The sequence below is a fragment of the Martes martes genome (assembly GCF_963455335.1).
Source record: "Martes martes genome assembly, chromosome: X".
NCBI classification, from domain to species: domain Eukaryota; kingdom Metazoa; phylum Chordata; class Mammalia; order Carnivora; family Mustelidae; genus Martes; species Martes martes.
The window spans coordinates 50724674-50746535 of NC_137897.1; the positions used below are offsets into that span (position 1 = coordinate 50724674).

General features: G+C 48.5%; 1 protein-coding gene across 7 annotated transcripts; it reads right to left on the reverse strand.

Annotated features, from left to right (window-relative positions):
- Positions 1-1193: 1193 nt before the first annotated feature.
- LAS1L (LAS1 like ribosome biogenesis factor) lies at positions 1194-21135 on the reverse strand. Of its 7 annotated transcripts, XM_080795215.1 has the most exons (15): positions 20818-21135; positions 19935-20060; positions 18910-18979; positions 18022-18103; positions 16915-17199; positions 16575-16621; positions 15609-15718; positions 13769-13854; positions 13371-13421; positions 12874-13080; positions 12372-12519; positions 6412-6914; positions 3464-3614; positions 2772-2974; positions 1194-1559 (listed from the first exon to the last, which is right to left on the reverse strand). In XM_080795215.1, the coding sequence occupies exons 1-14, from the start codon at positions 21006-21008 to the stop codon at positions 2785-2787; spliced, it is 2247 nt and encodes a 748-aa protein (XP_080651341.1). In that variant the 5' UTR covers positions 21009-21135; the 3' UTR covers positions 1194-1559; positions 2772-2784. The 7 variants fall into 7 exon arrangements, with proteins under 7 accessions (XP_080651341.1, XP_080651342.1, XP_080651343.1 ...); XM_080795216.1 differs by lacking the exon at positions 13371-13421; XM_080795217.1 differs by lacking the exon at positions 2772-2974.
- Between the last annotated feature and the right edge of the window lie 727 nt (positions 21136-21862).

The window sequence follows — 21862 nt, forward strand, 5'->3', positions numbered from 1 at the left end:
GCAAGAGACTGCTCTGCCCATGCCTAATGTTTGGGTCCACACAAGATAGGAAATTAACCCTGTTGGGCTGTTGGACTGAAGGATCCCTTTGATAATGTTTAAGTCTGTGGGCCAGCTCTAGAAAAATGATTATATACACATACACACAAAGATATTCAGGATATACTTTAAGAAGTGTTGGGGACTTCCTATGGGTCCTACCTCAAATTAACCTTTTGACAGCGTCAGACGTCTATGACATTTCCACTAAATTTCTCCTTGGCATTTTCATAGCATAAGCCCTCTCCTTCATTCCTTAGCTCAGCCACTCCTTGGGCCAGCTTCTTGTCTGGAATGCTGCCTAGTTCTGTCCTATGCTTCCCCTTGTTTGGGGCCAACTTGGCCCTGCAGAAATGCCCACTCTCTTGCTCAGCTATCACTCTCCCCAGAGGAAGGGTAATACTGTAGCCAGACTTCACCTCAATCAACCACCACCATAAAAATATAACTCTGAGAAAAACAAAGAACATGTGGCACAGGAGGGCTCCCTCTGCAGAGCTTCAGGTTATATGAATGGTGATTTGTCTTTTCTCACTTGGCAGAGGGCTCAGAGGGGTGTGAACATATTTGTCCCTGTCTCTTGGCAGCTCAGAGCTGGCAGAGTAGGCACTCTTGTCTGGCAGAATTGTGTGACATAGAGAAGCTCTAGGTCAGCCGATAAGATATTCCTCTAGCTTCAGTGTCTACCACAGTCACGTCCACTCTATTTTTTCCAGGCCAAAGGAGTGGAATAATAAAGGTTTCTTTTTGGTTTTCAACTGCTGTTTAGTGAGAATAAGCAAGGAAATGAGCCCAAAGCCTGCCAGGTAACATCAGGAAGGCCTGGGGCTTCCCACTGTCAGGGAGGTTCTGAGCAGATTCTCCTGATGCTGGCTGGGCTCTATAGCAACACCTCTCTTCTGGAGACTGATGCTTCTAAGTGAGCTGGCCCAATTCTACAGCAGAGAGGAATGAAAATGGTTCAAATCAGGAAAAAAGTATGAGTGGGGCCTGGTGGTGAAAAAATTAGGGGCAGTGGGCCCAAGGAGCCAAAGGACCAGGCTTTTGCTTGAAGTCCTGTTATGATCACATCTTGTCTGGGTCCCTCAGAAAAAAGCAAGAACTACACTGGTCTGCCCCAGCACACACCCCCTTATCTTATAAACACCAAAATTAACAGTTGCCTGTTTATTGTTTTCCAAAACAAAATTTAAAAAAAAAACCAAAACATTCAAAATTCCGTTGTGGCAGAAAGCTGAGCTGATACAGCTGAAATGGGACTGTCTCCCAGGTTGTTTCATGGAGCATCAGGTGCACTGGTGGGGGCCAGGAGCAGGGGGACAACAGGGGCAGGGAAGGGGCTGTTGCCGCAGCAGGGCTGGAGAAACACTTTGCACCAGTGTGGGCATCAGAAGAGCTGCAGGCCAGTTTTGAGTCCATGCAGCTGGCCCTGGCTCCAGAGAAGGCCCTCCAAGTTGCTGCTGCTGTCGCTACTGTTGCTGCAGTTGTCACTGCCCACACCACAGCTCAAGCCAAGGGTGCTGTGGAGAGAGGGGAGAGGGGTCAGGGAAAGAGGCAACTTTAGGCTCTGGAAGGGTTAAGGGCGCTTGAATGATGTGTGTCTATGGAAAGGGCCCACCCTCCTGCCTGGTTTTATGAAGACGATTATGGAGCAAATCTGAGAAACTACTTCAGATGGGCCCCAGGGGTCGTTCTGCCTTCCCCACAATTGAGAAGAGGAGGGAAGGAGCACAACTTTTCAAATGAAACTTTATTCAGAGCCCTAGTATATAAATCAGATTAAAGTAGAACTATTTGGGTCAAGGCAGGAGGGCGGGCCCATAACCCCCCCACCCCAGGAAGATATTGAATGTGGCCACCTTAATAGGCCTTTTCTAGGGCCATAGATATTGGGAACCCCGAGGACCCTGGCTGGATCCCTCCCACCCCCAACAGCTGTATAAGGGGTCCAAGGCCAGGACTGGGCTACAGGGCTAGGCCCAGATCCCAACCCAGGATTAAAAGGTTGTTCTAGGGAGAGGACTGCCCTTCCCCTCCCCGGCGCTGTTCAGAACACTCTTGCTTCCCCTGCTTCCTGAATGTCCTTCCAGGTAGATGAGGGTGATAGCTGAGAGCAAAGCCATCATCCTTCCCCCCAGGCAGATCCATGGTTACACTACTGCAGCTAAAAAAACCCTTAGAGATGATCTAGTCCCATTCCCTCCCCTTGCCCACCATCTTACAGACAAGGGAACTGAGGCCCAGAGATGAAAAGGGACTTGTTCCTGGCCACAAAGCCAAGTCAGAGGTGGAGCTGAGACCAGGAGCAGGAAGGGGCATGCCTGCTTCAGCAGAGGAAGCCTCCCTACTACAGGGGGTGTGAGGACTGGACAGAATCAGCTCCCTTGGGGAATTAACAGCTCTTCCTGCCCACACCTGATACCCTGATGCTCATCAAGCCAGCCTTACCCAAGGGGAGAAGAGGTCTCTCAGACATGTGGGCTCCACTCCCAACTACAGACCACCTGGTTTCCCCAGCTGCGTCTCCTCTCCAAGGGGCCTGCTGCCCCCTGGCCTAGGACAGAATCCATAGCACTGCCTTGGGCCTGGCCTGCTGCTGGGGTCCCTGGGTTCTATAGCTCTCTCCCCAAAAGTCCAGAGGAAGAGGGGCTCATTTCCCAGGGAGTGGGTAGGCAGCACAGGGACACACTCTCAGTTTCAGGGGCCCACAGAGGTCTCTCTCTGGTACTCACAGGATTCTCCCGGTCACAATGGCCCCGCATTCCGGAATGTACAGGCCCTCTGGACGGGCTCCTTTGTGTTACCAGCAGAGCCCCTCAGCAAGGGCTGCTTGGTTCCTGGCTCCCTGATGACCCAAGGGCTCCCACGCCTGTGATCCAGAGGCGAGTTTCGAGGGAGAGCATGGAGCCCTGCGCAGGCCTTGCTACCAAGATGCCTGGACAGTGTGGGGAGGCCTACTGATTACTCTGTGCACCTGTGGACAAATCCCATCCCCTTTCTGGGCCTCAGTTTTCTCCTCAGGAACATGAGGAAGTTGGATTACAGCACCCGTTCTTGACCTTTTGGGAGTGGTGGACCCTTTAGAGAATCCGAGGAAAGCTATGGAACTCTCTCCTCCCAAAATGTGTGTGCACACATACATACACTCTCTGTCTCCATCTCTGTCTCTCTCACACAGACACACACAAACTGGGTGCAATCTAAAGGGTGCCAAGCCAGCTCTGTGTGGCTACCTCAATGCCCACCCCAACCCCCAACTAGAGACTGGGAGTCCTGTCAAGGGCCCAGTCAGGGACCAGAGCTTACACATCACTCATTTAGCCCCCTGCCCATCCTACTTTGGTCCTTCCCTTCCTCCCTCCCTCCCTCCCTCCTGCAGGAGGCAGAGAAAGGGGTAAGAAATCCTGCTGCCATGGGCACTCACCCCGTCTTGCATGTTGGGGGTTCCAGCCGCTGCTCTAGCACAGGCTGGTCCAAAAGATACATGGTGTCATAATTCTCCAGCATAAGCTCTGCTGGGTCCTCAGTCTGACCTGGCATTAGGCCTAAGGGGAAGGTATCCCATCGTACATCTTCTGTGGAGCAAAGGGAGGAGGCAAGAGTGGGCTGATTAGCTAGTTCTTAAACTGGTATACAGGCCTGCCTACAAGGTCTACCTACCCACCTAAACTTGATCTTAGTCCAAAATGCCAAGAAGCGACCTACCTGCCCATCTCCATTAGCCTGCTCAGCCTGGGATTTCTGTGCAAGCCCAGCCTCATTCCTGTCTGCATCATTTGTCGTGAGCTCCTCTCTTTGCACTCCCCACCTCTTCCATATTCCCTTATTCACTCTTTATTGCCTTTCTTCCCTGCCACCACAACCCACCCCCAAGTCCACAGATGCCATGCACACAACTACAAACTTATTTGTTCTTCTCAGCTCTTCTTCCACTTCCCCAGACATGCCCTCAACACAAATACAGACAAGGACATCTTCTTCAGTTCTGGCCGTATCACTACCTCAGCCTTTCACCTGCTCTGCTATTTCCGCACACACACATTCTGAGAGTCTGGAAGCCCCAGAATTCCCACACCTTTTCCCCGAACCCAGATACCTCAGAGTATCTGAATGACCTAGATTTCCTGCATGTCTACACACAACCCCCACTCTCAATGTGTTTGAATGTCACATCATTTCTTAGTGGCCTTGCCTTGAGATACATATACACACACCCACATACCACACCTCAGGGTGGACTCTCTCTCAGAGGTATTATACTCCCCCTGCCCCCTGCAAGGTCTTACTGCCCCCAGATGTAAACACAAAGATCATACCTTATCTAGGGAAGGGATGTCTTACTGTATATCTCACTCCCCACTGCCACCTAAGTATATACACACAACACACAGACAGAACCCACCATTCACTGAATGTTCCCAGTTTCACTCCCTGCCTCCTACACCTCTCATTCACAGGTATATAAGAATGTATGGGAAGTCTTAGTCCCTGTATATGTGTATGCCCACAGAAAAAGCAATGGAAAGAGAGAAGAAAAGACTTTAATATCCTAGCCTTTCCACTTTCATAAACTACTCTTCCACCGCCCCACAACAGATATTTCACTTTAGAATGAACCATATCAGGTACTCCCTGCCCTCTGTCTAATAACTTATATACCCTCTACATAGTATTATAGTAAACCCTCATTCCCATCCTTATACCAGTACATCCAATGTCTTCAAGTAAAGCTTTCATGAGTTTCTCCAAGCAGATCCAGTTTCTGGCCTCCTCCATCTCCCTGGTACCCAAAAAATTCTCCTTGTCATAATGCTCCTGGCATTCTGGAAAGTATCACTCCTGGGCTAGCTTTTCATGTTACCCAGAGAACCACCCACCCTCACTCTTTTACAGGAAGAAGTTGTGCCTGTCTTAATGTCCTGTGTTGCCCTATAAATATAAGAATACCTTCATACACAAGGACCACTTCCCCCATGTCTGTCACTGACCTGACCATCCTCCCGCCCCATCACTAACATCCCCAACCCTGGGTACATCATAGTCCCTGCCTCTCCAGATTGACATCTGTGTACATGGCCCTCAGTGACAAGAGAGACACACACGGGCTACTTCTGGATGGTTGTCTCACTGCCTGGTCTCACACTTTCCCATATACCCCCACCTCTCATTGCTGCTACTTCTCCTCAGAGATACCTCCTGGCTCCCAAAGGTCTCAGTGATCCTGCCTCTTCTTCTAAAAACATAACATGATCCTGTGTGCATTTATGCACAGATGCATAGTGTCTACTTCACAATGACTTCTTTCACAGCCCCTACTCTCTCACACACATATACAATTTTGCCTATGTCCATGCCCCTCCCATTCAATATCTACAAAGGCCCCAAACACAGCCCTCCTTGCCCTAAGAGACTTCTCTGACACCACACACAGACATAAAGGTACTCCCTTGCACCTAACACTCAGTGCCTTTATGCCCCAGCCCTTCCAGCAAAGGCTCTACCTTTCCCTCTAAGTTCCTTTGCTACCTCCCCTCTCTTTCTATTGTTCCCTATCATGCCCACCCTATACCATACCCAATTCCAGCTGCCTTCCTTCCCTCTTTCAGATTTCATCACACTGGCTGTTCTCTACATGTATCCCTGCCTCCAGCGTGTACACATACACACATGTCCCCCTACCCTGACATGTACAACAAACTGTTCATTCCTTCAGGATCTCTCTGCTTAAGGTTCCTGTTCCCTAACCTAAACAAAGGCACTGAAAACACATCCCTCAGAAGATTTGTGTAGTCCCACTTTATCACCTAATCTTCTCTTTCCACCCCCAGGCTTTGTCTCACTAACTGTATCCTCACCTAAAAACCACACTACTCCTTTATTTTCACTTTTCTGATCTCCCTTCCCTTTCTCTAACTTAATACCCCTGGTTTCCCTCTTTCTCATATATACAGCAAAATCCTGTCTCATCACCACCCAGCCTCCATACACATTCACATATACATAGAAAGCATTATTGTCTCCCTGCTCCTGATTCACTGCATGCAAAAAACACATGCAGAATCACATATATCCACCCAACCCTTGCTATCTCCTCTGTATTTTGCTGCTCAGTGCCCACAACCACACCATCTCTTGTGGGGCACTCTGTATGAAGCAGCCTGTAGTGTGACAGTTGCTGGGGCCCTGAAGCTTACACACACTGTCTTAAAGGGGAGGAAAACCAGGTGTCATCTACATATCAAGTTGCTTCCCAGTCTTGCCTTACACTGGCTACCTTCCATTACTTTCCATCTCTTCTCTAGGGTGGAGGAAAGCCTCAAGAACCAGCTGGAGAGGGAAGACTGGTGTGATGGAAAGTATCAGGTTTCTTACCAGAGCTAACTTGCCATGGAGAGCCCTGCAAAGCTCCTCTTTTCTGGGCGAGGAGCCTGGCATTCTCAGCAGTGGGAGATTCCTTCCCAGTAGATAAAGGCCCCACCTCCATTCTATCTTCCTCTTCCACCTCTTCCTCCTCCTCATCTTCATCTTCATCATCTTCATCTTCTTCCTCCTCCTCCCACTTCTGGTCATCATTTTCCTCTTCCTCCTCCTCCACCTGATCTTCCAGATCTTTCTCCTCCTTTTCATCTTTCTTGAGATCATTAAGGCTGCCCTGCTCCTCCTGCTGCTGGGGTTCTCCTTCAATTCCAAAGGAACCAGTTGGTTTGAGGTTCCAATACAGGCTGTCCAGTGTGTAAGGAGACTTCCCGATGGGGGAGGCCTCTGAGCCCTCCTGTACTAGGCTGTTCTCTCCAGTTTGGGTATAAATGGAACAGATGCGCAGCAGCCTCTCCTGCTCCTCGTCTGGCAGGACCTGTCCCATGGCTTTGAAGACGCTGAGCAAAGGGAAGGATGGAGTAAGACAGATTCAAAATCTCAACTCACTTCATACCCCAACACTCCATGGTTTGAACTTGGTCTCTAAGTTTCCAGACCTGCCTCTGAAAGGCAGTGCAGAAGAGCAAACAGAAACGGGACCGAGGCCCCTGAACAAGCGCTGTGATTCATCTCTGTGGCTCACTTCTACTCTCAGTAAAATAGAGTAATGGCACCTGACTTATAGGGTTGTTGGGAAGAGTAAGATAGCTCACACACAATGTCTGGCACAGTGCCTGGGACACAATGAGTTGGCATGCAATAAATGATAGCTATTCGTCTGTACTGCTACGTAAATACACAAACTAGCCAACAGGGTAACAGGACTGGACATGAGAATGGCAGAACCCTCTGTTCCCCCGGCCTAGCTGAGCAATTTATTCTGAGCTCCAAAGATATGCCTCCAAGCGTGTTGGGCTTCTTCTGCCTGGAACAGGCAGATCCCTTTCCAGGAGCAATTATAGTCCTGCCTGAAATGGAGGAAAAAGAAAAGAAACCAGCAGTTGACAAGACAAAGTGAGATGTGAGAGGGAAGCCAGATGAGCACTGTGGACCTTGGGCACTACAGGAACTGGGGAGAGGCAGAGATTACAAGGAGGGCAGGAGAGATCAAGGGAGGGCTTTGTGCAGAGACAAGAGTAAGCACACTATACTGTGTACATGTGGTGGGAGTACCCTGGCTCCGGGTGAAGGGCTGTGCTGGGGAGCCATGGGAAGAGAAGTGTGCAAAGGTTAAGTGTGTGTGCTAGGAAGAAGGGGTCACCTGATGACTCTAAGCACAGGTGGTGGCTGCCATTTCTGAAGATCACCATGGTGCCTGTGTGGAGGATGGCCACATAGAGGATGTGGAAGATGGCCTGGATGGGGCAGCCTGGAGGCAGGGAAACCAAGAAGCTGGTAAGGGTTGACCTAGGGCACTGACCATGGAGACAAGGGGGAGAAAAGCTGTGAAAGACACAGAGAGCAGGACTTAGTGACTGATGGTAAGGGTCAGGCAGAGGGAAGTTAAAGATGATGAGAGGGTGCACGTAAAGGATGGTGCTAATAGCAAAACCAGCAACACAGAGCCAATAGGAAGGAGAGGAGAGCTCCTAGGTAGGAAGAGCATGAGCCTTCCTCATACAGAGCCTCATATAAAACCAGGGATCTGGTCATCGCTGGAGGTGTGAATGGAGTAGACAAATAGTTTCCTTCTAGGTGTATTGAGTTGTGAACTGAACTGTGAGTCATTCATGGAGGTTGCCATTATGCTCAGCAGGCTCTCTGGCCCCATACGGTCTTTGGTCACTGGGGGTGCAGCTGGGGGCGAATGAGTTTACTGGAAGACCCTTTCTGCAGGGCTAATTTCATATTCCAAGAGGACACTGACTCAAACTGAATTGATACTGGCTGCTTCAGGGAAGGTCTTGAAAAGTTTCCAGGCTTTTTGGAGGAAAAGCCAGAGATGCTCTTCCCGCTCACTGTGGTCCATTAGTATGATTAATTATAAACATTCCCAGGCACTTGATATTGGCAAGATGCTGTTATCACCACTGTTTATTATTACCCACCTGGTATCTCAAGCTGTCTAGTGTGACCACTGACATATAGGGGTGATACAAATCTTAAAATGCATCTCTCTCCTCGGGTTTGTCTGGTCACAGGTCAGGTTGTGGAAGAATGTGGAATTTGGACTCACAAAACCTGGGCCCAAATTCTTGTCCCACCATCAACAAACTGTGTAGCTTTTGGATAAATCACTTCACTCCTTGGCGCTTCAATGCTTTCTTATCAAATAAGGATATAATCCTTTGGGGCGCCTGGGTGGCTCAGAGGGTTAAAGCCTCTGCCTTCGGCTCAGGTCATGATCCCAGGGTCCTGGGATCGAGCCCCACGTGGGGCTCTCTGCTCAGCGGGAAGCCTGCTTCCCCCTCTCCCTCTGCCTGCCTCTCTGCCTACCTGTGATCTGTCAAATAAATAAATAAAATCTTTAAAAAAAAAAAAAGGATATAATCCTTTACCTCCAAAGACTGCTGTGTCAAAGGAAATTACTTCTACAAAAAACACAGCACCATGCCTGAGACAGTTAACTGCCAGTGGTATCTTTTATTTCTCCTTCTGGGGAAAACAAAGCCAGGTTCTCTACATGCCTAGTAACACATGCTTTTCACAATCACATAATCTAATGGAACATTAGAGAAAGAGCACGGGAGTAAGGACAGGATATCTGGATTCTGGCTCTAGCTGACTTGCAGACTTACCGCTGACTTACGGTCCAATACCTAGGATAATCCTATGTCTCAACCTGTGTAATGGGGTGATCAGGACTCTAGATTCACTGATTACCTGGGAAAAGCAAAATCTGTGCACAAGGATTGTACCCAAGTAAGCCGCTGTTACTGCCAGCATGTGTCACATCCCTCTGGTATGCTTGGATTGGGAGATCTCTGTGGTCCAGACTTCAAGACCAGTAGCTTCCACTCTGCAGGCACTTAGGATTGGAAAGCACCTTGAAGGCCACCTATTCAAACCTCTCCATGCTACTCTTCTCACTCCCTCCCCCCATTACCTTCACATGCCGTGGTCTTTCCAGACTTTGAAACTTCATTTATTCTTCTGGAATTGCTCAAATGCCCTGTCTGTCATGCTTTTCTGACCCCTCCAGGTCTTTTTGGTTCTCCTCCCAGTTTCCCACCCATCCATATCACTTCCAGTCTAGAGCATACACATCTGGAGATCTGGCTGTTTGGTTCAGTTCCATCTGTTGGATATCTTGCCCTAGCTTCCTTTCTCTACAAAGCTACATTTCTTTTCTCTTATAAACTACTATTGTGCCCCAAATGTCATCAGGGTTCAAGAATGACTTTCTGACTCTATGGAGGGATCAGGGGACTAAGAGGGTCTTGGCATCTAGACTCCCATTTCATTCAGTCCCCAAGCACAAACTGAGCTCCCAGCAAAGAGAGCACTGTTGGCAATGAGAAAGCAGAGTATACTTTAGTTCAACAATGTTTACTGAGGTCTGTTTAGGGTCTGGATTTGTGTCGTGGTTTAGGGCACAGATGGCTAATACAGAGCCCTTACCTTTAAAAAGCTTGTCTTATAGAGGGAAGGAGACACTACGGGAAGAAGACATGGCAACACAAATTCTCAGATTTGGAAAGTGCTTAAGAGTCAACCTAACAGCACAGATAGTGATACTAAGTGAGATAGGGAGCAAAAGAGGAAGATCACTTTAGGATTGGGTTGAGAATAAGATGACCAGTGTTTTGGTCACAGTAAAGTATCTGTGAGCCATCCATGGGGAGATGTCTGACATACAGTCAAATATAGGAGGCTGAATCTTGGGGGAGGGGCCTGGGATAGATAAAGAGATTTGGGCCTTGGCACTTTATAGGAACTGGGGAAAAAAGCATAGGCATTTCAAGGAGAGAGTGGTAAACAGCCATTAATGCAGCAGACAGAGCAACAGACAAGGGCTCAGTGGATTTGGTAATCAGGAGGTCAAAGCAGATTTGGGAGTTAAATGCCAAACTGCAGAAGGTTGAGGAATAAAAGGGTAGTGAGGAAATCAAGACTGTTGAGTATAGACTACTCTTTTGAGATGTTCTGATGGTGGTCCGTGGTGGGGGGAAAGGACTGATATGCTGATTACCCAACACAGGGATGAAGGGTCAAAGGAGATTTTGTTTGTTATTGTTGTTTAAAGATGGAAAAAAACTGAGGCACATTCATAAGATGAAGAGGAAGAGGCAGGAGAGCAAGGGAGAAGCAGGGTTGAGGCCCCAGTGACGTTGGCAGAGGTGGCTCCAGAGAATAGGCAGAAGAGCAGGCTTTGAGGTGGGGCAAGGCCACCTCATCCTGAGACTGGCAAGATGGTTGAGTGTCATCGCAGATCAGTTCACGAGGGCTAGACCTCAGATGGAGGGGCCCTGCTGGATGCTCGAGGAAGGTAGGGTGAAATGGGGGGGAGGGGCTTGAGGTGAGTGCTAAGGGCTTAGAACAGTCAGGAAACAGGAGAGAAAGAGGGCAGAAAACAAGCAAACAAGTAAAAAGTTCAGACAAGCAGAGCTGAGGCCTGGCCTGAGATTAAAAATCATACCTCTGTAGTGGCAGCAATCCGCAATACTACGTAGTTTTCTCCAGCAGAGCTCAGCTACTTGGACTGAGGAGTGGCAGAAGCAGAGTGGGGAGGATCAATCCCAGCTCAGAGGTTGGCAAGTCAAATACGCCAAAGGATAGGCAGAGCTGAGGGTCCTGATGATGAGTGGTTGAAGTGATCAACCACACACGGGATGGAGGGGAAGCAAGGTTGAGGAAATGGAGGGATGGAGGTCTGGAGGCAGGCAAAGAGCTAACATCATGGGATGCAAGGGTGAGAAATGGAAGAATAAGAGGTTATGGCCACTGAGTGGGATGCTGGGATGTCAGGTTTCAGAGGGGGAATAGCTCTGAATGATGGAAATGTGTTCCAGAGCATAGTAGAAAATGAAAGTCACTGGAGTGAGGAGATGAAGAGTGTCAGATGGATCACTCAAATGAAATAGGTATTATTCTAAAAAGCAGAAGAGAACTGTGTGTTATGAAGGAAGTGGCTCGGGGTCAGAATATGACAGAGAAAAGGAAATGGAGACAACCACAGGTAATTACAGGAACCAGTGCAATATTCAGTTTGACCACAGCACCCAGGGTAGATTGGGTAAAGGGGACTCACAGAAGGTATGGTTACCATGATGGGTTGGGGCAGAATCAGAAAGATCTTTCGGGGCGCCTGGATGGCTCAGTGGGTTAAAGCCTCTGCTTTCGGTTCAGGTCGTGATCCCAGGGTCCTGGGATCGAGCCCCGCATCGGGCTCTCTGCTCGGCAGGGAGCCTGCTTCCCCCTCTCTCTCTCTGCCTGCCTCTCTGCCTACTTGTAATCTTTCTCTCTCTGTCAAATAAATAAAAATAAAAAAAAAAAATCTTAATTAAAAAAAAAAAAAAAAAAAAAGAAAGATCTTTCAGTGTCAGGCCAAGAAGCCTAGACTTCATCAGAATATGTCACTGAAGGTTGGTGAGCACCTAGGAGAGATATACTTTGGGAAGATAACAAAGGAGACAGCACAGGGCTCAGAGTCAGAAGACTGGGTTCAATGATAAATAGCAGCTGTCATTTATTGTGCCCTTACTTTGTACAGGTCACTGGGCTAAGCACTGTGGGGGTGGGAGGAAATTATCTCATCCACTCTCAAAACAGACTCAGTTGAACCAGGTCTTAAGTTGTGTGATCTTAGGCAAGGATTCCCTACCTCTTCCCTATCTCAGTTCTCCCATCTGTTAGTAGAAGGGGAACAGGACTCAGAGTCCTTGCAAAGGCCTAATTCTGCCACTGTAGGGGCTGTGTGTCCCTGAGGCCTACGGAGCCTTACTCTCTTACCAGATGGAATTCAAGAGACTTACAGCTGAAGGAGTTGGGAACTGGCCCAGCAAGGTGACCCCAAGCAGGACTCAACCACCCGGGGCCAGTCAAGGGAGGCAGAGCAGTTGAATAGCCTCCAACTCCTTCTGGCTTCCCACTGGCTTGCAGAAAATCGGCGGGCATTCCGTCCTGAGAGAGAAGAGAGGGTCTGAGGAGAAGGAACCAATAAGCCTCCCACCCAATCTTATACCTTTAAAAGCTTGGCTTTGTCCCTCCCTACTCCTCCAGACTCCCTACTCTACACCTCCCATTTGCTCAAGCTTTCAGGCCCTTTTATCCCAGACCAGTTTACTTGGCTCCGAAGGAAAACAAAAAAAAAGGTGAAAGATTTGTCCACTGCTGTTGCGGGGCCCTCCTGAACAAGCCTAAACCTTTAACAAGGGGAATGTCCACCTGGTGCCTTTCAACTGAGAGCTGAGGACAGTGGCAGATGCTTCTGCCTGGGCTGTGTTAGGCCCTGAGGCTAGGGCTAGTCTCCCTCACCAGTCTTGGTGTTAGCCACAATCAGTTCAATGGTCCATCTGAGGATGTAGGTGGGCCGGATCCCGCTGTCACCCAAGGCTGGCAGCTCAAAGAGCAACCTCTCCAGCAGCGCCTGTGTGAAGGTCTGGGAGTGCAGGCCCCTGAGCAGAGGCTGCCAGAATTGAGAGAATGGCTTTGGCACCAGGATGTCACTCAGGTCCACGTTTTCTGGTTTGTGAGGGATACAGGTTGATGGAAAGGGGAGGCAGGGGCCCATGGGAGAGAAGGAGAGAGGAAAGGAAAAAAAAGAGGGAGGAAAGAAGAAAAGCAAAGGGAAAGAGAAGGTGTGGAGGAAAGGGGGGGGCGCCCAACAACAACAGAGTTGCCACCACAGAACAGAAAGAGAAGAGCACAACAGCAAGGAGAGAAACCAGTTAGTATCTGACAACAAAATGACTCAAAACAAAGTATTAAAAAAAAAAGCTCTGGTTCTAGCTTCAACTTTGTCAATAACTCACTGTGTAATTTTGGGTCAGTACCTTCCCCTCTCTGGACCTCAGTCTGACCATCTGTAACATGAGGATATTGAACTAGATGACCTCACAAGGCCTTTCCAGTTCTGCTATTCTAACTCTCTAGTAAGTGGCTAAATCACAATTAACATAGCACAATAATGACATTAAGACTCTTCCACACCCTAGCCCACCTCAGCCCACCCACTTCCAGGCCACTTAAGAATAGCCCAACAACTGAGTAACAGTGGTGCTACCAGTTCTGCTCAGCTGAGACAGGCTTCTAGAGGCTATGGAATGGCAGGAAACATTCCTTGCCTCCCAGTCGTGGGCTACCCAGCCCACCCCTGGTGTTCCTGCCCAGGACAAAGAATACTCTTTGAAGTGAGGCTGCAGGACCATACCTTCGTAGTCTATCTGCAAAGCTGCCAACTGTTCAAATGTGGGGATGAGAAAGCCATCATCCAGAAAAGCATCCAACACAGCCTCCCTGGAGCAAGAGGACACTTAATTAAGCCAACTGGGCAGAGAGAAGACCCTCTTCTACTCCCTTACCCACTCCCAAGGCAGCTTATGCCTCCGGCTCAAGTGAGCAAAGCAGCATGGGAAATGAAAGCTGCTGACAGTTCGAGCTCAGGCCTCAGCCTTCTGGGGCAGAGGCAGGGCCAAAGACTGGGATAAGTAGGTTTTGAACAAGCATTTACCAAGCACACACTGATCTAAGGCCCATAATGACGGTGGCAGCAGCTGAACAAGTCTGAAAGCACACACAGAGAAAGGTCCCAGGCCCACAGAGGAGGTAATGCCTAGGGTCACAGGGTCAAGGGCTTTTAGACTTCAGCTACTACTCAGTCTTTTTGCTTCTCTTAACAGTACTCCAGTCTTTTACCCTCTCTTCTCCCCGGTTACCCCCTTTCAAATCCTAGAAGCAGAAACTTTGGGGACTCAACTGCAGGAGCAAATATAACTCTTATTCCTAGGGACCCTAAGAACCCAGAATTACGTTACAGGGCTTGAAAGCATAGGCTATAGGGGTAATCCCTCAACCCATGTAGCTCAAACTGAAACCAACAACCGCTAGCTATTTTCTGCAGATCTAGCAGTTCCCCTCAAGAGAGGATCCCCTAGCTGACCAGACCTAGAGGGGGAACATGAGTTCCCAAGGTGTCTCAATGGCCAGAGGCATCGTCAGACCATGCTGTCAAGCTTAGATCCCTCCCTCCACCAGGTATGAGGTGAAAAGAGTTGTCCTTCCATCTCCCATCTTCTCAGGTCAGTATCCAGGAAGAGCACTTACAGCAGCCAGCTGCCTGCCCAGCATAACCGGGCAGACACTACTGAACACAGGTACAGGGATAGTTATCCCAGCTGCTGAGATTGCCTTTGCTGAAGGGTGCCAAGAAGCCTAGGATGGGCAGACACTGATAAAAACGTCTTTGGAATTAGTAGTATCCTTGGAATGAAGAAGATGCAAGGGGCAATCCCAACCTGCACTGTAGGCCACCTACCCAGGCCCACCCTGTCACCTGTAAGACCTTCCTAATACTCTCTGCCCCATCCCAGATTCCTTCCAATCTCTCCCTAGTTTGGAAGATCTAGCAATGCCTCCACGGGTTTTTAGTGGAAGGTTCCTCAAAGCCCTTTCCAGCTGAATTTGGGTAGCAAGATCCAAGAGCCAAGGAGGAGAGGAATTGATAGATACTGTCTGCACCAGACTGAACCGAGCGCTCTTTGGAGGGTGGGGGAGGCTCATGGCTACACTGAGCAGGGAGGGACTTACTCCTTCAAAGAGCCAGATCCTGGGGAAGCCTCTCCTTTGTTCCCCCAACGATTATCCTATCCAAGGGACATGATTATTCCCCACTTGCAGTTCAAAAATCACCAGTGCTCACCGTATCTTTTACCTCAAACTTGGACATGGGCTAGACAGTGAAGTGGTAAGGATGAAGGGCTTTTCCTACTCAACCAGAGCTCCACATACCACTGGACAGAGAGGAACAAAGCTGGCAAGGGGACTAATGACAGTAGACATTCCTGTCCCTGGCCATTTTAGTGATTCAGAGTATGCAATCCCTACCTGGCAGCTGGCAGGGCCAGGGGAAGAGGGTCAGGCTGAATTTGGGTCATCTGGTAAGGGATTGGGATTATCCGTAAGATTTCCTTACAGCAAAGGTTGACAAGCTGGGATATGGAAGCCTATTTCAGTGAGGCTGCTAGAGAGCCCCTAATTACCTAGTTACACACCTGTTCTCACACGTAATGCCTTTGAGCTCTGCCAGGATGCATTCTACAGGTGGAGACAGGTTGTTCCATGCTTTAACGGCCTGAGGTAAATGCCTAAATTTCTCCAGCACCTGCCAGCAAAGAAATTACCATCAGAACCCTGATTCAACCAAGCAACCCTCTTCCACCCTTCAAGGATCCCTTCCCAAAGGATCTCTCAGCACTTCCCTTCATGAGATAGGCAGGGCATGCAGGGGTGGGCCCACAACTTCCCTACTGAGCCCACATTCTAAAATATCCTGACCTTGGAACGCCAGACCTTCTTCTCTTCTTCCTCCCTCCCCACCCTAAATTCCCTGTGGCTCCCAACCACCAGATACTCCAATACTGAGATGTCCAGTGAGGACATTTTGTTGGAATTGGGCCAGAGACCCTTGGGTCCAGGAATGAGGAAAAGCAATGGATTATGGAAGAAAGGGAATCAGGACAGATATTCTAATTCTGGTTCTATCACTGATTGCATATGTGACCTGGGGCTAGTCCCTTCACTCATCTGTGGTTTCAATTTATTTCTTCATCTGTGAAAAGGAAGAGCCAAGCTGAATGGTTTCTAGGCTACCTCCCTTCCTGCTAAAATAGCACCCCTCGAGCTCACCTGATCTAGGAAAGTTCCTGGGTGCCATCTACTTATCAGCTGCAGTATTGCAGGACTATGCAACCACCTATGCCCAGTTGTTCCCTACCACCCAGTGAGGCAGATTATCCAGACTTCCATCATCTGCTCCCTTCCATCAGTGTGGAGGATCAGCCAACTGGATTCTGCTTCTCTTGTCTCCTTCCTAGATCCCCCTTCTCTTTCCGAGAAGTCCCCTCAAGCTCTGCCACTTTTCTTTCAAATTCCTTCTCAGGACTTCTCTCAGGAAGCTGGCAAGAGGGAAGAAATGGCTGGGCAAATGAAAACACACAGAGTCAAGGGCACTTTCTTACCTTAAACTGCTCCTCTTCGTATGAGACCAGCAGTTCTCGGGCTCTTTCTGAAAATACAATATGGAAACAGATAGGGCAGCCCGGCCCTCTGCTCCTTATGGGATTCTGAGCCCTTCTCATCTCACTTCTTGAGTTGTAAATTGGGAACTAGAATTCTTGCCTCTCCTACTTCACAGGGTTCAAGGGAAATGGTTTGTTGACAGTAACTGTTTTAAGCTAAAACTCACCACAACCCCAGAGGAATTGCTGAGCCAGGAAAATAACCAGTGTTATCCATAAGTCCGAGTCTTACAGACTCAGGGGCCCCTCTATGCCCCCCATCTGACCCAAGGACACCTACCATATAGCTCTTTATGTCTCAGAGCCTTTTTCAAATGTGAATCAACCTCTTTGTTGCCTTCACTGTCTCCATCAACCCTGATATCCAGTTCTGCACCTTTCCCTTTATCCTTAGGCTCTGGTTTCTGTTCTGTGATGTCATCAACTACAATATTTTTATCTTCCTCTTGGTCTTCTTCATCTGTCTCTTCCCTATCCTCCTCCAGCTCCCAGGTTTCTCTCAGGCTGTTCTCCAGCTGGCGGCACCAGTAGGTCTTCTGGAGCCAATCCAGAACAAAGTAACAGCCTAAAGGAGAGGAGGAAGGCAGGCAGTGTCACTGGAGTAGCCACAGGCAAACAAGCTCCTAGCAGACCCCTAGCCTCCTCTTCTAAGCATTATGGGAAGACCTGAGGGAAGATGGTTGGCTCCAAGAAGGCACAAATCTCAAATATCTAGAAGTAGCTCCTCTTGCTCTGGGGTATCTCCCTATTCTTTGCTTTTTTCTGCTCATCAGCACCTTTCAGAAGAAACTAATACCAGTATTAGAGACAGAATGCCAAAAATAACACAGAGCTGGCAAGTGAAGAAGAGGGACCCAGGCCCACTAGATAGTTACAAGTTGCTGGCCAAGTCTCTTCCTTTTTCTGTATCTCAGCTTCCCCAACATGAAGGGACTAGGCTGAATCAGTTGGGATGGGGTGTGTAAAGAACCCTTGGGTTCATGACACTGAATGGCTCACACCTCTCAACCTGCTCCCCATTCACTTCTCCAGGTATGAAATTTAAGGGGATGCCAAAAAACATAGTAATCAAGACATCAAAACAGGATCAGAACAGTGTGCTCCCAAGCCACACTGGAGTCGGAAGCAAAAGGAGAAATCACCAATAATTCTGTCTTTAAAATTTTGGCATTGTTCATTGTGGGTTTTTCCACATCAGAATGTTATTTATTCTGATTACTGAGCTTCTGACACCCCCTTAAAGTTTGTGCCCAAGACATGTGCCTCACTTGCCTCACTGTAGTTCTGGCTCTGACACCAGTTAGAGATCCTCCTCCCTCTCCCCACAGTGCCACCCAGCCCAGGCCCCTGGGCTTAACTACGATAGGTATGCTCCCTGAAAACTCACCTCTGCGGCAGTCATTTATATGGGGCATTTTCTTGTGGGTCAACTCATGGCGAAGTTCAACAATCCAATCCGGAATGTTTATCTGATTATGAGGGAGGGTGTGAGTACAGAAATTAGAAAATATTAAAGCTGGAAAGGACCAAAGAGATGAATTACCCTGGCCTCCCCACATTTTATAGATAAAAAATATTGAGGTCCTGAGGAGGTTCCAGTCTTAATGGCAGAGCCAAGATTAGAAATATGGTCTCCTTATTCCTTCTACTGCTCTGGGGAGGTGATCTGGAAAATCAGAAAAGATAGATACCTCCTCCAACACCAACCACCCTCTTTGAACAAAGATTCCTGTGAAAGAGCATTAACAATCACCCCCAGCCTTCCTCTGCCCTATGAATCCCAATCCCTGGGTACCCTTTATCCTTCCTCCCTTCCTCCCACACCCTTTTTCAGGAAGCTTCTCTTGATGGCTGAGAACCTGCCTGCCCTCTGGGCTTCTACACACCTCACATACTCACTCAGGGCAGGAATGTCAGGCATTTTCATGCTGCTCAGCTGAGCTTGTCTCTTCCCTCAGACTGTCAGCTCCCAGAAGGCAAGTGCTGTGACTGCTACCTCTTTCCTGTCCTCACCCAATGGAGCATTCCAGTGCCTCAGCTTCACTGGCGCACTCCCAAAAAGCTGGACAAGCCAAGCCACTGAAGATAGCAGCCATGAGCAAGGGAGAAAGTCTGTTTCTTTCAAGCTGGAGGCTAAGGCTCTGGGGTTCTTGCTGGGCTTGGCTGGTAGTGGGGGGATGAGCTAGTCTGACTGTGTGTCCGTATCACCCCATGCCCCATTTAGTGAGCCCTTCTGGGGAAAGAGAATTGAAAAAGGCCATTTTGTCATACATACCTCCTGAGCCAGGAACTTGAGAGGGAGCTTGACAAACTTTGTCTTCCTCTCTGAGATAAGATTCACAAACCTGGGGTCGGGGAAGAAATAAGTGGCATAGCCCAAGGAACTGTTTTACTCAAACCAGTGGGGCTTCAAAACATCTTGCTAAGTTACTGACACCCAGAGTTTCTACAACTTTCCACTAACTGTTCTGTCCTCTTCTTATGATTGGTATCAGCCAGCACAGGGATGTCTGCCCTGTACTTAAGCCATACAGATGAGGAAAACACTGCTCTGGACTTGAAGAGGTCAGTCTAGGATAAATAATCATGACAGAATAAAACATACTGTGCTAGATCATGTTATAAATGCTAAAACAAAAGATTACCTATATCAAATAATATGTGGAGCCCACCTAAATGATGGAGAAGGTAAGAAGAGCTAGGAAGGACCTTAAGGCACACAAAGTAAACAGTATGAAATGAGCAGATTTTGACAGATGAGAAAATTCAGTCACAGTCTTTTTTCTGATGTGTATGAAATAGCTAGAACCACTCTATATCATTTTGTTAATCAGGAACTCAGTGTCCACTTCAATTCAGCAACCTTTCAGTGTTCAAGGACAGAAGGGGGAACTAGGTATGGATGGGAGGAGGGTTGAAAAATCTCATTGAATCATGGCCAAGGACCTGAGACCATTCAGAAAAGTTCTGGGTAAAAGAGTTAAAGGGGAAGAAAAAAAATCGAATTAACAAAGCTGGAGGTGATTCACTGAGATCACTTGGTGTAAATCACCCCCACCCCACATTCCAGAAAGAGAAGAAAAATGGAAGACAGAAGGTTCTCAGGGAAAAAAAAAAGGAATGTGTATTGACAGGGGGTACCAAAAGCTGTCATGTCAAACAATCACAGGATGACCCATACAGAGGGGCACATGGGGTGCTTTGCTTCAGGTAGCACCTAAAGCCAAGCTTTGCTAATCAAGTGGCTACCCCCACCCCCATCCCTCAACCCATCCTCACCCCTACCCATGCAGGCCTTACCTGACCAACGCCATGCCATAGAGCAGTCTAAGTTCATCAGGGCCCAAGCCACCAGCTACATCCATGAGCTTACAGCGTACCAGGTCAGCAGTAGAGGCCACTGCCAGGGGTAGTTCGTTGCCTAACCTAAAGAGCCACAGTCCAGCACCATCATAAAGGTCCCTTACCCTGGTCCACCCACCACCTCAAAACCTAGATCACTGTAAATTATTCCAATTACATAACTGGCTCTAGAGTGCTTGACAAAACACAAATCAATAAAGTAGGAAGAGGGAGGGTAATGTAATTGTATACAATCCAATTGTATACAGGGTGTGAGATGCTGGCTAGGGTTTACAAAGGACACCTAACTGCTAGGCAATCAACCAACAATTAAGTGTGAACACACCCCTTTCTTTCACTCTAAAACCTTTAATTCATTCAGCTGGATAAAACTTCATCCTTTGCTCCCAACTCAATCTTAACAAGTGGACCGAGGTTCCCCATCCAAACACGGTTTTGCTAGCAAGCACCGCCCCCGCTCCCGGCCCAATTCGACTCAGAAATCCACCCTAGGGTGTAAACCTACTCCTTAAGCCCTGGCTCGGGTACACCGGTCCTTTTGGCACCTTCCCCAAGACAGAAGAAGGTAAGGGTTAAAGCTCGAAGATTTAACAAGAAGGTGGTTGGAGCATACCGCCTTCCTTTCCGTACACGGGATTAGTACAAAAGCTTGGTTGTGACTTTCCCCCAGGGTCTTGGGAAACCGGCAACGCCCAAATCACTCCTAAGGACCTTAGGCATTTAGAAGATTGCAGACTTGGGCTTTCTAAAAGGAATCCTACAAAGAAAGAAGTGAGACGCCACCAGCACGCAAGCAGGAGGGCTGAGCCGGCAGCCTTACCTACTCCTCCACACGGTGATGCGGTTCAGGGCATACCGCTGCAATTTATGGTCATCACAAAACAGATACACCGTCACCTGATCCCACTCGGCCCTACTGAGCCAGGCGACCACGATGCGCTGGGCCCAAAGTGGCGACGACCCTTTCTCTTTGACGCACTTCCCGCACCACGCACTCCACACACGATCCATACCCAGGAGACCTACACCTGGCCGGACCCGGATTCCCACCGGACACTGGACTCCACCGCAGGCCTTCTGTCGCAGCACTCCCCACAGCTTTCAGTTCAACGTGCTACCTTCACTCCAAACCGCCGCTGTGCCAGCAGCCAATGGGAGAGCGTGACCCAGACGCAAGCCCGCCTCCCTAAGTTAGCGTGGCAAATCACAACGCGAGAACTGGGAGCCGACCGACCCACAAATTGGAGGCAAGGCCTCCTTAGCCGGAAGTGTTCTTTTCTCAAAGCAACCGTGCGGGCACCAAGTGTTCAGCTTCAAGGTTCCGCTGATTTCCTGGTTGCTAACGTGCTTCTGTTCCAGACCCCAAGAAGGATGTCTAAACTGCGAGGAATTTCGCTTTGCACCCTTTGGCGGGCAGGGGAGGCATGTGATTGTCCTGTGTACCGGGAATGCGTTTATAAGTATGTTGTTATTGCCATGAATCAGAACCAGACCCAGAAAAACACTGTCGACACTGAAGCAAGTCTACAGAGGAAATATTGAACTATTTAAAGTTGGATTGGAAAATCTGCTGGTTTTTCACATCTGTACAGCTAGGAGCTTAAACTGGGTGATCTCTAGGTTCTCTTCCGTAGCTGGAAATTGTAGGATTTTACTTTTTCAACAATCCACTGCTATGTTGGTTTCAATATCTCTATAGGTATACTTAGTTTTTCTGCATAATTCCTTAGGATTCTGGAGTTGCCAGGGGGACAATTTTCTGAAGCCCTTCTGATTTTACAGGTTAGCTAGATTTTTCAGGGTTCCATCCCAATCCTTCTCACAGAAATTATTTTCCAGTCTAACACTTGAGAGAGAACTGTTGA